Genomic DNA, 16,413 nt, shown 5'->3' with positions numbered 1-16,413 from the left:
AAGAGCTGGCATAGGATTGATGGGCCGAATAGCCTGTTGGGCTATACAATTCTAGAAGTCAAAGAACAGCTTTAGATCGGAATGAATCATACAACAATACTCACCTGTGAGTTTGGTATAAGCCACCATGTCCTGAATTGCTGAGGAGATTGTATAAGATTCCCCATTTGCACCGCTTATTGTGATATGCCCATCTGCCAGCAGCAGTGCATCTGTGATCCTGAAGGATTAAACATTTTTAGAAATGTGTCAGCAGCATTTTTCGCACTGCGTCTTCAAAACAAGAGAACTTCTAAATTGTTTGCATAGTCATCTAATGGTTCAGTGGGTACATTCAGTACCACATGGGGACAGACTGAAGCCCAGGGAAGCTACCACAACAGCAATGGTCTGCAATTGGCCTGTGTCCTTAGGACAAGGAAGGGGAAAGTTAAAGAAACTACAATCTGCCAGGGTTCCTAAACTTGATCAACAACCAAGAAACTGTTGCTGCAATTTAACATGTCGCCATCAGACTTTGGCTTTGATTGTGATGGAATATAGATATAATTGGCTTAATTAGGTAAACTTTAGATATAGTTAATATATTATACCTTTTAGAATTAAAGATTGAATAAATGGTCAGTTTTCAAGACTCACTGACATTCCCCTTAATAACGTAGAGTTAAAAAAATTCAAGGTCCTTGTTATGAACCAGAAACAAGTTGGGAAATCCATTTGTGTCTCTGTTGCCAGGGACTTGAAAAATAAACACACACATTGAAATATCCTGTGTGACATCAGAAAGAGGTAGCAATAAACTTAATTAGTTTATGGGGTTGTTGATGCAGACAGATCAACTCAAAAGGTTGCTTTAAGGTACCATAAAAAAGGCATTTATAGATAATAAAACAATAAGTGGAATGGACTTACAGAAACAAGAGGTCAAGTAAACACAATTATAAACATTTTGACCAGATAAATGCTCACAACTTCAAGAATAGGAGATTTCCAGTAAAACATTAAGTAGAGAGTTATTTAATGATACTGCCAAATATGGATCTTGAAAGTAGGAAAAACACACAGAAAGGTAACACCTATATGCTAAGAGGTCATATGACAGCTTAGAAACAGTATAAACATGAGAGGTTTTGAAGCAAAAAATTAGAAGTGTTGAATTCCTCAAACAATACTTCTCACCCCATGGTTTACTCGGGGGGTTTAAGGTAAAAGTTTACTTTGAATTTTGATGGATATTCTAAGATATTTTGCACTAACATTAGCAAGGTTAAACTTTTGGATTCTATGTTAGAAATAAGATTATCTGTTACATCTCTTAGTAATATTTGATACTGTGATATACTTATCCACTTAGAAGTGTATTGCATGTTAAATGCTTTAATAAATATGTAAAAGTTAATAAATTATCTCATGTAGTATTCTGTATACTACAAGAAACCCCTCTCTGTGTCTTTTTAAGTGGAAAGATACGTATTGAAGAGAGTTTCCCAGACCCTTATAATATCTGGGATATTTATGACATAGCCATTATTAGCAAAAATAGGCTAGCCGAAAGATGGCAATATTCTCTGTTAGCTTTCTTTCTTTGAGGGAAAGCTAGTTCAATTCTTTGGACCCAAAGAAGTGTCTATAAGAATTTGCCTTGTTTAAACTTAATGAAAGGAGATTCGGAGGAATGAACTCCTGATTTGGTTTAGCCCCTATGAGGAGTTAAAGTCATAAATAATTTCACCATGTCTCTTGGGCAGAGTCAATGGGCTGCCAACACTTACTGTCTTGAGTTCACATCTAGGTTTAAGGTGCTAGAGGATGACTGAAAGCAGGGACTCGTACTTGGGCATGAGCCAGTACTTTCAGGAGAAAAGAAGAACAGATTACATGGGGTGAGAAAAAAAAAGTGAAAAATAACAGAGACAGTTCCCAGAGAGGCACGACTTCACTGCAGCAACACTCACATCCATTCGATGGCGTTGACCACAGCATGCTGGTAGGCTCTGCAATGCAGAGTGTAGCATGTGTGAAACATGTCATACAGGTTGACAGCTTCCTGCAAGGAAAGACAGAAAACTGGAATAAACCCTTGTTCATCACACTATACGTTAGGAACAAAGTCCTTGGACAGACAGCCTGCAGTGAGACATACCAACGAGTAATTCAGTTAAAATTGGATCACAAGATAATTACTGAGATGGAAGCTATTCAGTTTATTCAGTATTATGTTAAAGTCCACGCTGCTCCCATCACCCCCACCCCCACCAACCCCAAATCACAATTTCACAATTATTTCTCGGTTTTCCCCTCACTAAATTATCTTGGAGTCCATTTCATGTGTTGATCAATTAGAATTTCCTGACATCAGTCCTAAATTAACCTTTTACTCATTGTATATGTGGCCCCTTGTCCTACTCTTGCAATTTAACTTAGTGACTTTCTGCATTTGTCTTTTCCATACCATTTATAATGAAATAGACCTGCATAAAATCACCTCCTGGACTCTGCCAATCAGAGCTCGAAAATCCAAGTATCTCCAATGTTTTCCTGTAAGATAGACTGGAGAATTTTATTATGAGGAAAGATTGGATAGGCAAGGGTTCTTTTCTTTGGAACAGAGAAGGTTGAAGGGTGATTTAATTGAGGTGTATAATATGATGAGGGGTCGAGATAGAGTCGATACGAAAGGCTCAGTCCCTTTAGTTGAGGAGTCCATAACCAGAAGGCATAAATTTAGAGTTAAAGGTAGGAGGGTTGGAGAGGATTCGAGGGGAAGTTTTTCACCCAGAGGATGGTTGTGATATGGAACTCACTGCCTGACAGGGTGGGAGAGGCAGAAACCCACATAGCATTTAAAAAGTGTTTGGATGTGCAATTGAAGTACCAAAGCTGGAAATTGGGATTAGGCTGGATTTGTCCTTGTGGGCCACTGCAGACATGATGGGCCATATTACTTCCTTCTGTGCTCTAAATTTCTATGATTCTATGATTTTTACGATTCTATAACTTCTGACACCAACGATTAGCCTTGTGGCCCTTGCACTGTGCATCATTAGACGTGTTGCTTACATTCATTCGTGGGATGTGAGCGTCACCAGCAAGACCAGCATTTAATGCCCATCCCTAATTACCTTCAAGAAGGTGGTGCTGAGCCGCCTTCTTGAACTTCTGCAGTCTACGTGATGTAGGTGCACCCACAGTGCTGTTAGGGAGGGAGTTCCAGATTTTAACTCAGTGACAGTGAAGGAATGACAATATAGTTCCAATCTGAATGGCGTGTGACTTGGAGGGGATCTTGCAGGTGATGGTGCTCTCATGCATCTGCTGTCCTAGTTCTGCAAGATGGTAGAGGTTGCGGGTTTGAAAGGTGCTGTCGAAGGAGCCTTGGCAAGTTGCCGCAGTGTGTCTTATAGAGGGAACATACTGCTGCCACTGTGCGCCAGTGGTGGAGGGAGTGAATGTTTAAGGTCATGGAAGGGGTACCAATCGAACAGACTGCTTTGTCCTGGATGGTGTCGAGCTTCTTAAGTGTTGTTGGAACCGCACTCATCCAAACAATTGGAGAGTATTCCATCACACTCCTGACTTGTGCCTTGTAGATGGTGGACAGGCTTTGGAGAGTCAGGAGGTGAGTTACTCACCGCAGAATTCCCAGCCTCCAACCTGCTCTTGTAGCCACAGTATTTATATGGCTGGTCCAATTAAGTTTCTGGTCAATGGTAAGCCCAGGATGTTGATGGTGGGGGGGTTCAGTGATGGTAATGCCGTTGAATGTCAAGGGGAGATGGTTAGATTCTCTCCTGTTGGAGATGGTCTTTGCCTTGCACTTGTGTGGCGTGAATGTTACTTGCCACTTATCAGCTTGAGCCTGAATGTTGTCCAGGACATGCTGCATACAAGCATGGACTGCTTCAGTATCTGAGGAGTCGTGAATGGTGCTTAGCACTGTGCAATCATCAGTGAACATCCCCACTTCTGACCTTATGATTGAAAGAAGGTCATTGACGAAGCAGCTGAAGATGGTTCGGCCTAGGACACTACTCTGAGGAACTCCTGCAGTGCTGTCCTGGTGCTAAGATGATTGGCCTCCAACAACCACAGCCATCTTCCTTTGTGCTAGGTTTGACAATGTCGTGTTGCAAAAGTTATTAATCCTTCATTAGTGCATCGGAATGCAAAGCCCATCAGCATTCTTGATATAATGTGGACCCAATAGATACTTTGACATGCTCATGCAATACGAACGTAAGAACTGTAAATATGAACTTATGAAGTATAAACCCAAACGGACACTTTCCTGTAAAACAAATGGAGTTGAGAGGTCAGATGACCTTTCCTTTTCTACCAATAAACATGTAACTGCAAGAACCCCAAGCTAATTTTTATGTCTGGACAAGACTTGGCAAAGTCATTGAAATGCAAACGACCTTTCTGAACATATCCTTAAGAAGTCATTAAAATGCAAACAACCCTTCCTGTGGTAATGGCTACATTTCTCCAACTAATTAAAAAACATTGGGTTCACAATTCTGTTGCAGACTCTTCGACTCCAAACTTGAAATCCAGAAGCTGGGTATGAAAAGTTCTATTTTTATCAAGATGGTGTCCGGATACCAGGACTCCATTGTCTGACAATGGCTTAACCATCAGAAACTATTTATGAGGACAATGGAAAGCAATGCTCTGGTCATATGACAGAAACTAGGTTTCTGATAAGGGGTTTTTAATAAGGCATATTCTCAGCAGACAGAAACAGAAATATCTATGCCAATAAAGAGTAAAGATCATGCCCAAGACCACTGGCTTTAAGCCACATGTGGGCAAAAACTCGAGTTAGCCTTGAACTCTCCACCTGAGGAGTCATACCAGGGCTTTGCCATTGAATCTTGACTGGTGTATAACAAGAGAAGTCTGCCACTGCGAACATAAAACAACAGCAAATCCTAAACCTCTAGAGCTTTTCTTCAAGGGACAAAAAAGAATTATAGGCCTGCATCGTTTCAAGTCTTTACCCGGGGGGAAAGCAAGTGTAACAGAGAACTCTGGAAATCATAAGACCTTAATGCATGCTACTTTTATAATCTTGAGTGGGTGTATATCTGTATGAGTATGAGAGTGGGTAGAGTTGTGTATATTCAGGTGTTGAACAATAAACATTTATCTTTCTTTTAAAACTTACAAGAAAACATGTCAATTATTTGTTCCTGACAATTAAATCACTCAGGAGTAAAAACACTTTTTTTAAACACGACTTCTTCGGTCAGTGGAGAGATGGAAAAGGGAGAGCCATCCCTGTCATCGCTCTCATCCATAACAGTATATTCTCACACTCAATGCTAAACACCAGCACACATGGGTAAACTGGGCTCCTATGAACTGAAACTTGTGCATAAAATAATAAATAACAGACAACAAAAGCTTGCATTTATATAGCCCCTGTAACAAAGTGAAATGTCTCAAGGAGCTTCAGAGGAGTGTTATTGAACAAAATTTGACAGCAAGCCACAAAAGGACAGGTGACCAAAAGCCTGGCAAAGGAGGTATGATTTAAAGGGCGAGAGAGAATTAGAGAGGTGGAGAGGTTTAGGGAGGGGATTCCAGAGCTCAGCAGCTAGACAGCTGAAGGCACAACTGCCATTGTTGGAGCAATTGAAATCAGGGAGGTGCAAGAGGCCAGAATTTGGAGAAGTGCAGAGATCTTGCAGGATTTTAGGGCTGGAGGAGGTTACAGAGAAAGGGAGGAGGAAGTTCATGGTGGGATTTGAAAACAAGGATGAGAATTTTAAAATTCGGGTGCTGCCAGACTGTGAGCCAATGTAGGTCAGCAAGCACATGGGTGGTGGGTGATCGAGACTTGGTGGCGTATATGGCCTCTGGATTATATATGCGCTAAAATCACTTCAAATGTTGATCAATACTACTCACACCAAGCACTTTCATCATGAACTAAACTACCAGATAGGTTTATTCATCGACAGCAATTTATAGAAGCAGGTTATAACAGCAAACTACAAGATTTCAATCCAAATTTCATCAACCTTTACTCAAATTATGAAACTTTACATTTAATTTAGTCCCCATCCAAACAAAACATCTCAAAGTTCACACAGGACATGCCAGATTGGATATTTCACTGAGCAATCCTGGCTCATCAACTGCCTCATAAAATAGAAATTGACTAACAAGAGGCTAGATCCAGAACAATGGTTAACATGCATGCTCTGACTTGAAAGACAGGAACTACCATCTGTATCTTACACAATTAAAAAAAGTGGTCCATCAAAACTAAAGTTCAAAGAAAGAAACAAAAAAATGATTTGCATTTACATACTGCTTTTCACGACCACCAGACATCTCAAAGCATCTTATAGCCAATAAAGTACTTTTGAAGTGTAGTCACTGTTGTAACGTAGCAAAAAAATCACAGGAACAACAGAAACAATGCAACCAACACAAAATGTGATTGCCTTCCCTGCCTGGTGAACTGATCATTGATAGTAGACATAAATAAGTTCTGATGAAAGGTCACAGACCTGAAACGTTAACTCTGTTTCTCTCTCCACAGGTGCTGCCAGACCTGCTGAGGGTTTCCTGTATTTTCTGTTTTTATTTCAGATTTCCAGCATCCACAGCATTTAGCTTTTGTATTAATAGCAGACGTCTGTGATATTTGTTATAAACAATCTCTCTCATTCGAAGTGACTCATACCCCTGAGAAAAATCAGTGCCAAACGCCCGACCCTCCAGTCAAAATCAGTGCATTTAACTTGATAGAAGTTGCCCAGCAAGTAACCATTTTAAACTTGGCAAACCGTTTTGGATACTGTTGGGGGAGACGACTTACCAGGGGTAGGCAATGGGATACAGGTCTCTGGCGCAGAGTCTGTCCCTGTTGCTCAGAAGGGAAGGGGTAAGAGGAGCAGAGCATTAGTCATTGGGGACTCCATAGTTAGGGGAACAGATAGGAGGTTTTGTGGGAACGAGAGAGACTCACGGTTGGTGTGTTGCCTCCCAGGTGCCAGGGTACGTGATGTCTCGGATCGTGTTTTTGGGATCCTCAAGGGGGAGGGGGAGCAGCCCCAAGTCGTGGTACACATAGGCACCAACGACATAGGTAGGAAGAGAGATGGGGATTTAAGGCAGAAATTCAGGGAGCTAGGGTGGAAGCTTAGAGCGAGAACAAACAGAGTTGTTATCTCTGGGTTGTTGCCCGGGCCACGTGCTAGCGAAGTGAGGAATAGGGAGAGAGAGGAGTTGAACACGTGGCTGCAGGGATGGTGTAGGAGGGAGGGTTTTGGTTTCCTGGATAATTGGGGCTCTTTCTGGGGTAGGTGGGACCTCTACAAACAGGACGGTCTTCACCTGAACCAGAGGGGTACCAATATCCTGGGGGGGGGAGATTTGCGAGTGCTCTTCGGGGGGGTTTAAACTAATTCAGCAGGGGGATGGGAACCTAAATTGTAGTTCCAGTGTGCAGGATGTTGAGAGTAGTGAGGTCAGGGATAAGGTTATAAGGACACAAGAGGGCACTGGCAAGCAAGAGCTTTGTTTAAAATATGTGTACTTCAACGCCAGGAGCATCCGGAATAAGGTGGGTGAGCTTGCAGCATGGGTTGGTACCTGGGATCTCGATGTTGTGGCCATTTCAGAGACATGGGTAGAGCAGGGACAGGAATGGATGTTGCGGGTTCCGGGATTTAGATGTTTCACTAAGAACAGAGAAGATGGTAAAAGGGGGGGGGGTGTGGCATTGTTAATCAAGGAAAGTATTACAGCGGCAGAAAGGACGTTTGAGGACTCGTCTACTGAGGTAGTCTGGGCCGAGGTTAGAAACAGGAGAGGAGAGGTCACCCTGTTGGGAGTTTTCTATAGACCTCCAAATAGTTCCAGAGATGTAGAGGAAAGGATAGCAAAGATGATTCTTGACAGGAGCGAGAGTAACAGGGTAGTGGTTATGGGGGACTTTAACTTTCCAAATATTGACTGGAAATACTATAGTTCGAGTACTTTAGATGGGTCTGTTTTTGTCCAGTGTGTGCAGGAGGGTTTTCTGACACAGTATGTAGACAGGCCAACCAGGGGCGATGCCACATTGGATTTGGTACTGGGTAATGAACCCGGCCAGGTGTTAGATTTAGAAGTTGGTGAGCACTTTGGTGATAGTGATCACAATTCGGTTAGGTTTACCTTAGCGATGGGCAGGGACAGGCATATACAGCAGGGCAAGAATTATAGCTGGGGGAAAGGAAATTATGATGCGATTAGGCAAGATTTAGGATGCGTAGGATGGGGAAGGAAACTGCAGGGGATGGGCACAATCGAAATGTGGAGATTATTCAAGGAGCAGCTACTGCGTGTCCTTGATAAGTATGTACCTGTCAGGCAGGGAGGAAGTTGTCGAGCGAGGGAGCCGTGATTTACTAAAGAAGTTGAAGAGCTTGTCAAGAGGAAGAAGAAGGCTTATGTTAGGATGAGACGTGAAGGCTCAGTTAGGGCGCTTGAGAGTTACAAGCTAGCCAGGAAGGATCTAAAGGGAGAGATAAGAAGAGCAAGGAGAGGACACGAGAAGTCATTGGCGGATAGGATCAAAGAAAACCCTAAGGCTTTCTATAGGTATATCAGGAATAAAAGAATGACTAGAGATAGGTTAGGGCCAATCAAGGATAGTAGTGGGAAGTTGTGTGTGGAATCGGAGGAGATAGGGGAAGTGTTAAATGAATATTTTTCGTCAGTATTTACAGTGGAGAAAGAAAATGTTGTTGAGGAGAATACTGAGATACAGACTACTAGGCTAGATGGGATTGAGGTTCACAAGGAGGAGGTGTTAGCAATTTTGGAAAGTGTGAAAATAGATAAGTCCCCTGGGCCAGATTGGATTTATCCTAGGATTCTCTGGGAAGCCAGGGAGGAGATTGCAGAGTCTTTGTCCTTGATTTTTATGTCGTCATTGTCGACAGGAATAGTGCCGGAAGACTGGAGGATAGCAAATGTTGTCCCCTTGTTCAAGAAGGGGAGTAGAGACAGCCCTGGTAATTATAGACCTGTGAGCCTTACTTCGGTTGTGGGTAAAATGTTGCAAAAGGTTATAAGAGATAGGATTTATAATCATCTTGAAAAGAATAAGTTCATTAAAGATAGTCAGCACGGTTTTGTGAAGGGTAGGTCGTGCCTCACAAACCTTATTGAGTTTTTTGACAAGGTGACCAAACAGGTGGATGAGGGTAAAGCTGTGGATGTGGTGTATATGGATTTCAGTAAGGCGTTTGATAAAGTTCCCCACGGTAGGCTATTGCAGAAAATACAGAAGTATGGGATTGAAGGTGAATTAGTGCTTTGGATCAGAAATTGGCTAGCTGAAAGAAGACAGAGGGTGGTGGTTGATGGTAAATGTTCATCCTGGAGTATAGTTTCTAGTGGTGTACCGCAAGGATCTGTTTTGGGGCCACTGCTGTTTGTCATTTTTATAAATGACCTGGATGAAGGTGTAGAAGGGTGGGTTAGTAAATTTGCGGATGACACGAAGGTCGGTGGAGTTGTGGATAGTGCCGAAGGATGTTGTAGGTTACAGAGGGACATAGATAGGCTGCAGAGCTGGGCTGAGAGATGGCAAATGGAGTTTAATGCGGAAAAGTGTGAGGTGCTTCACTTCGGAAGGAGTAACAGGATTGCAGAATACTGGGCTAATGGGAAGATTCTTGGTAGTGTAGATGAGCAGAGAGATCTTGGTGTCCAGGTACATAAATCCCTGAAAGTTGCCACCCAGGTTAATAGAGCTGTTAAGAAGGCATATGGTGTGTTAGCTTTTATTAGTAGGGGGATCGAGTTTAGGAGCCACGAGGTCATGCTGCAGCTGTACAGAACTCTGGTGCGGCCGCACCTGGAGTATTGCGTGCAGTTCTGGTCACCGCATTATAGGAAGGATGTGGAAGATTTGGAAAAGGTGCAGAGGAGATTTACTAGGATGTTGCCTGGTATGGAGGGAAGGTCTTACGAGGAAAGGCTGAGGGACTTCAGGTTGTTTTCATTAGAGAGAAGGAGGAGAGGTGACTTAATAGAGACATATAATCAGAGGGTTGGACAGGGTGGATAGTGAGAGCCTTTTTCCTCGGATGGTGATGGCAAACACGAGGGGACATAGCTTTAAGTTGAGGGGTGATAGATATAGGACAGATGTCAGAGGTAGTTTCTTTACACAGAGAGTAGTAGGGGCGTGGAACGCCCTGCCTGCAACAGTAGTAGACTCGCCAACTTTAAGGGCATTTAAGTGGTCATTGGATAGACATATGGATGAAAATGGAATAGTGTAGGTCAGATGGTTTCACAGGTCGGCGCAACATCGAGGGCTGAAGGGCCTGTACTGCGCTGTAATGTTCTATGTTCTATGTTCACTTTCCATAACAAAATATTAAAAGTAGAGCATTTCAGGATTTGCAATGAGATAGATCTCTGAACCATTCTAGCTGCCATCAATATGCATCAGAGCAGCCATCGCCAACCTCAGCCACAAGAGCTATAGATAATCTCCAAAAGGTTTTAAAACCATTCTCCGATGTACCCACTATATATGGGTTCAGTAAGATATAAAACAGCCCAGACAAATCAATTTAAAATCTCACAGCAGGATTCATATGGTTCATTTTCTAGTCCATGGCATCAGCTCATGATGACCTTGCAACTACTCACAGTATCTATTATTTATCTCTCTATGTAGATACACATCTGTATCCTCAATTAGATCACAGTTGTGATAACCCACAACCTCTACCACCCAGAAGGATAAGGGCAGAAAATGCATGGAAGCACCACCACCTCCAAGTCACACACCATCCTGACTTGGACATATATCAACATTACTTCATCATTACTGGGTCAGAACCCTCTACGCAACAGCACTGTGAAAGTACCTTCATCATACAGACTGCAGCAATTCAAGAAGGTGGCTCACCACCACCTTCCCAAAGGCAATTGAGGCTGGGTAATAACTGCTGATCTTGTCAGCAATGGCTACATCCCAAAAATGAATATAAATAAAAATACAATATGCCGGGAAGTTGTAGATCACTAATTCTGGCCCACCATTCCTTATGCTATGATGGGCCATGCCTTCCAAGAGGTTCCCAGAGGCAGGTTGATGGGAGGAAAATAATTGAGAGTGTTGTATTGAATTGCTTAATATCAGTAGAGGTGCTACAATAGACTTTAGTATACCTGAGCTAAGATGGTGAAAATCAGGCAGGGTTTATTACTGAACAAAAAACAAACTAAACAAGACTTTCCATTCAATCTCACAACGCACATCACCTTATCTCGAGTGCAAATCAGCTTCATTCCATTAACTTCACAAACTCGAGCAAACTTGATGAAGCGTTCAGAGTCAAAGCTATTCCAGATTCCCAGGTGGTAGCAGTCCCTTCAGAAACAAGACAGGATACCATCAAGCCCAACCTTCACACCATTGAGTCACAGAATCATTTACAGCACAGAAGGAGATCATTCGGCCCATCAAGTTCATGCCGGCTCTCCGCAGAGCATCTTAATTAACATGGCGACACATTCTGCTGAATCATCACGTGATCCCCAAATGAAGAGACCTATCAATGGCTTGCAATTCAAAATTGTAAACAAGCTGCCCAGAAGAAAAAAAAATACATCCTGATTTCACTCCTGATTTTGGGGGAGGCGGTGGCGGAGTGGTATTGTCACTGGACTAGTAACCCAGAGACCCAGGGTATTGCTCTGGGGACATGGGTTCAAATCCCACCACAGCAGAAGGTGGAATTTGAATTCAATTAATAAAAATCTGGAATTAAAAGCTAGTCTAATGATGGCCATGAAACCATTGTCGATTGTTATAAAAACCCATCTGGTTCACTAATGTCCTTTGGGCAGCACAGTGGCGCAGTGGTTAGCACCGCAGCCTCACAGCTCCAGTGACCTGGGTTTGATTCTGGGTACTGGCTGTATGGAGTTTGCAAGTTCTCCCTGTGTCTGCATGGGTTTTCGCCGGGTGCTCTGGTTTCCTCCCACAGCCAAAGACTTGCAGGTTGATAGGTAAATTGGCCATTATAAATTGCCCCTAGTATAGGTAGGTGGTAGGGGAATTGAGGGATGGTGGGGATGTGAGAGGGTAATGGGATTAATGTAGGATTAGTATAAATGGGTGGTTGATGGTCGGCACAGACTCGGTGGGCCGAAGGGCCTGTTTCAGTGCTGTATCTCTAAACAATAAACTCCTAAATGGCCTACATATAATTTTATTATGCCCCCATGTACTTGATTTCCCCACCAGAGGAATTAATTTCTCTGCACAAAGAAAGACTTGCATTTATATAGCACCTTTCACTACCTCAGGGCATCCCAAAGCACTTTCCAGCCAATGAAGTTCTTTTAAAGTGTAGGCACTGTTGTAACTTAGGAAATGCAGCAGCCAATTTGTGCACAGCAAGATCCCACAAACAGCAATGTGATAATGACCAGATAATTTGTTTTGAATGATGTTGATTGAGGGATAAATATTGGCTAGGACATTGGGGATAACTCCCCTGCTCTTCTTCGAAATGGTGCCATGGGATCTTTTATGTCCACGTGAGAAGGCAAATGGGGCCTCAGTTTAAAGTCTCATTCGTGAGTCAGCACCTCCGACAATGCAGCACCCCCTCAGTATTGCACTGGAGTGTCATCTTTGATTTTTGTACTCAAGTCCTGGAGTGGGACTTGAACCCCCAATATCGATCCTATCCAATCATTATCATTTTGAACACTTTGATTAGATTAACCCTCAATATTCTAAACTTAAGGAAATGCAAACAAGGTTTATGCAACCTGTCCTCATAACTTAACCCTTTGAGTCCTGATATCATCCTGCTGAGAAGTGGACGAAGGTGCTGAACCAGATTCAAATATATTCACAGCAGCCTCATGCGGTACTAAGCCATACAGACCAGATGGGCACAGGTTGGATCACCAATTCATGCTCAATTAATTGATCTTAGCCAAGGCAACAGTTCAGGCAAAGTTTCCCCTTCCTGGCATTTCAGCTGGTGGGAAGTGCACATGTACACATAGCCAAAGAGTTCAGTGTCAAGCTGAGCTGTGATGCTCTGTATAGTCAAATAGTCTGCCAATATTCACACAGACTACTTAAGCGAGACACCAGAGGGTTACCAACGCCTATAAAAACTGCACTCCAGTGAGAGTCAAAACACCTTCAGGAGAAGGAGGGAGAAAATTTGAACAAAAGTATAATTTTTAAAAATTATTTATATATTTTTTTATTACTTATATGGCAGGAGAGTTAATAAACAAGGAAACAGATTTAAATTAATTGACAAGAAAGCCAGGTGGTTAGGATTGTCAACTCAGGAGTATTTCTTTACTCTGCGAGTTCTGATGATTTGGAATGTATTGACTGAAAGTGTAGCGAAGGAAGAGTCAATAATCATTTTCAAAAGAAAATTGGATTAATTCTTCAAGAGAAAAAAAGTTCAAGGCTATGAGGAAAGAGCAGGAGATTAGGAATAATTGGCAGCATTTTCAGAGAGTTGGCGCAGGCACAATGGGCCGAATGGCCTCCTTTTGTGCTGTATGATTCTGAGGACCTTAAACACGGAGTACTAGCATCCAGAAACTTCCACACTTATGTTAAATTAACTTTGTAATGAACCTGGTGAGCTCTTGCTGAAAAGAGACATGGATTAAAGAATGTTCAAACCCTAATTGATCAGAGAAACTGAGAGACCAGGCTTACCTGGCAAAGTAATCCCACTTATCAACATCAATCCCATTTCTTTCATTGGCAACGATTTCGTACAGAAAGCCCTTCTCTTTGGGCCGGCCTTTGTATGGCCACTGAAAAGGCAAGATACCAGAGTTAGCTATAAAATGCAGCTCACAGGACAGAGTGAACATTGAGAGACATCACTTGGCCTCTTCTTGCTCTTTCCCTCTTCCTTCAATCTCCACACAATGTACAAGTGTAGCTGAAATGAGATAGCTCGCCCAGTAGGCGGGGCTGCTGGGTCAGGATGCGGCACAGCATTTCACCTAACAGATTGTCAACAGCTGCTCCATTATCCCATCATACAAACCAATCACCAGCCCTTCTGTCCTCCAAGTTTACCAGTTTCTTCCCTTCCACATTTTCGCCGAATAGTGAAAATATGTGTTGGGGCATAATCTCCGGACACTGGCCCCCTCACACCTGAGTAACAAGCCTTCACATAAACTTTGACAACTGTAGGAACTAAAGGATTAACTGCGGCCATGTTTATCTGTTAGGGTGAATCTGTAAGTTATGATCTGATAAAACTCACATGAGATGCTATGTTTTAAATTAGAATGTTTTGAAGTGATGTGTTTATGCTCGGGAATAGTTACACTTTGTGTGTGTATATATATATATATATATATATATATTTATATACATATATATATAAATGTATTAGATTAGAATTAAGTTGTGGACTTTGTCTTTAGAATCATGTTGTTAAATGTGAAATGTATATTGATATACTATAGTGGGGAGATGGTGGGAGACGTTGTTTATTCTAACAACCATCGCAGAAGTAGCATTGCTATGAGACTGGATACCCATTCTGCACTTCGACTAAGACAGACTCAGTCACAATAAGGGATAGATTTGTAGGCCTCATGAAGGATGATGATGCAAATAAAGATATCCAGAGACCATTCAAGACTTGAACTGACAGCAAACATTCCCCATTGTGTGACAATGACTCGGGCCATCAAGCAGTCTGCAGAGATGATGTACAGAGGGTAGAGTCATATCTGCTGTAATCTGATTACTATAAACTAATCACGAAGGGACAATGTACAGAAGGTGAGGTCTTACATGACCAAAGGGTTAAGGTGGACTATAACCTAATATGGAAGGAAGGAATCCGCGGAGGGGGCCATCAATGGCAGGTGCTGGGACACCTTGGGGCACACGGATTCAAGAAGAAACCAACCTACAGTCAACAGAACACCTCAAGCAAGAAGACGCCACTGCAGCAGCTCGGAAGGCAAGGACCGAGGACACTCTATATTCTGCTGTAAACTATTGCCCGTTGGTTAAGTATTGTTGTATATTCTTGCTGTACTTAATAAACTCTCTATCTTGATTAAGAAATCAGAGTTTGTATCTTGTGGGTCAAAAGCTAGTCAACATCCCACCTAAACACAGAAATCTTACACAAGCACCAGCAGACTATTGAAGTGAAAGGCATCAGAGCAAAGCTTGTTCATGTCTTCACCTAACATCACGCATGCATACTTTCAACCAAGAGTTACTGGTTAGCAAACAGGTGCTAGAATTGGGCTAATCTTTCTCCTGCTGTGAAAGTGGTTGTGTAACAACCAATCAGCTTGCTCTGCCACTTCTGAGGGCAGTTAAGAGTCAACCACATTGTTTTGGGACTGTAGTTACATATAGGTCCAGACCAGGTAAGGGCAACAGGTTTCCCTCCCTAAAGGACATTAATGAAACAGTTGGATTTTTCCAACATTCTGACAGCTTTACAGTCACTCTTTCTGTTAGCAATTTTTTAATATCTAAATTTGTTACACTACTCTCTTAGAAGTAGATCAGCTATAATCTCATTGAATGACAGAGCAGGCTTGAAGGGCTGAATGGCCTACATGTGCTCCTATTTCTCATGCTATGTTCCTTCCATTTCATTTGTTTTCAAATTATTACTTAGACTACTTTTTCTACCTGAGCCCTCCCCTCCACTCCCTGTTTACTGCCATGGTGGGATTTAGAACTCTCATTCTCTGCATTAATGGTCTAGTAACATAACTATTACACCACCAAACCCCTTCATCCCAATTGCTGATGGAATTTTTTTAATATTGTTTCATGGGATGTGAGCATCACTGGCAAGACCAACATTTGTTGTCATCCCTAATTGCCCTTGAAAAGTGGCTAATTCAGGACGGAACAGAGACTGAATCTATGACCTCCCAATTCTGTATGTCTCAGTTCCATGAATTAGATTCACCATCTGGGCCTTTCCACTTCTATTTGTAAATAATGCCTAGACCCAATAATGTACAAAACAAAAGCAGCCAATAGTGTGGGTTATTATTTTTAAAGCAGTTATCTCTCACAGACCATTCTTCCTCTTTCCATTGGCTGAAAGTTGTTGCTTACCTTTGAGTCCTTTGCCTCAGTTTCAGGGCCTCTGATCAGCTCCTTGATAAATGTAAGGTCATTGTAAAGCAAGCCCCCCTCCTGCCAAGAATGAGGAAAATTAATTTCGCCACATGAACATTGATTTTAAACATTTGTTGGTGAAGAAAGAACTTGCTTAAAAAAAACAATTGGAGACTTTGGCTGGAGAGAGACATTAACATATCCAGAGACAGTATTTCAAAGGACAAAGGGCTATTCCCTGCTCCAATTTAATCCACAATGGACTT

At 42.2% G+C, this 16,413-nt stretch overlaps 1 protein-coding gene across 1 annotated transcript in view; it reads right to left on the bottom strand.

Annotated features, from left to right (window-relative positions):
* The window catches only part of LOC137378320 (deoxynucleoside triphosphate triphosphohydrolase SAMHD1-like), a 63,608-nt gene that overhangs the window by 10,077 nt on the left and 37,118 nt on the right, over positions 1-16,413 (bottom strand). Inside the window, exons 9-13 of the mRNA XM_068048580.1 lie at positions 16,145-16,222; positions 13,739-13,839; positions 11,293-11,401; positions 1,956-2,047; positions 105-220 (exon numbers count right to left, since the gene is read on the bottom strand). Coding sequence (XP_067904681.1) covers positions 105-220; positions 1,956-2,047; positions 11,293-11,401; positions 13,739-13,839; positions 16,145-16,222 — 496 coding nt within the window. The remainder of the gene's footprint in view (positions 1-104; positions 221-1,955; positions 2,048-11,292; positions 11,402-13,738; positions 13,840-16,144; positions 16,223-16,413) is intronic.

The sequence above is a fragment of the Heterodontus francisci genome, chromosome 16, assembly GCF_036365525.1.
Source record: "Heterodontus francisci isolate sHetFra1 chromosome 16, sHetFra1.hap1, whole genome shotgun sequence".
NCBI lineage: Eukaryota > Metazoa > Chordata > Chondrichthyes > Heterodontiformes > Heterodontidae > Heterodontus > Heterodontus francisci.
Note: the sequence above shows the minus strand (reverse complement) of the source record. Positions and strands in the feature narration are given on the sequence as shown.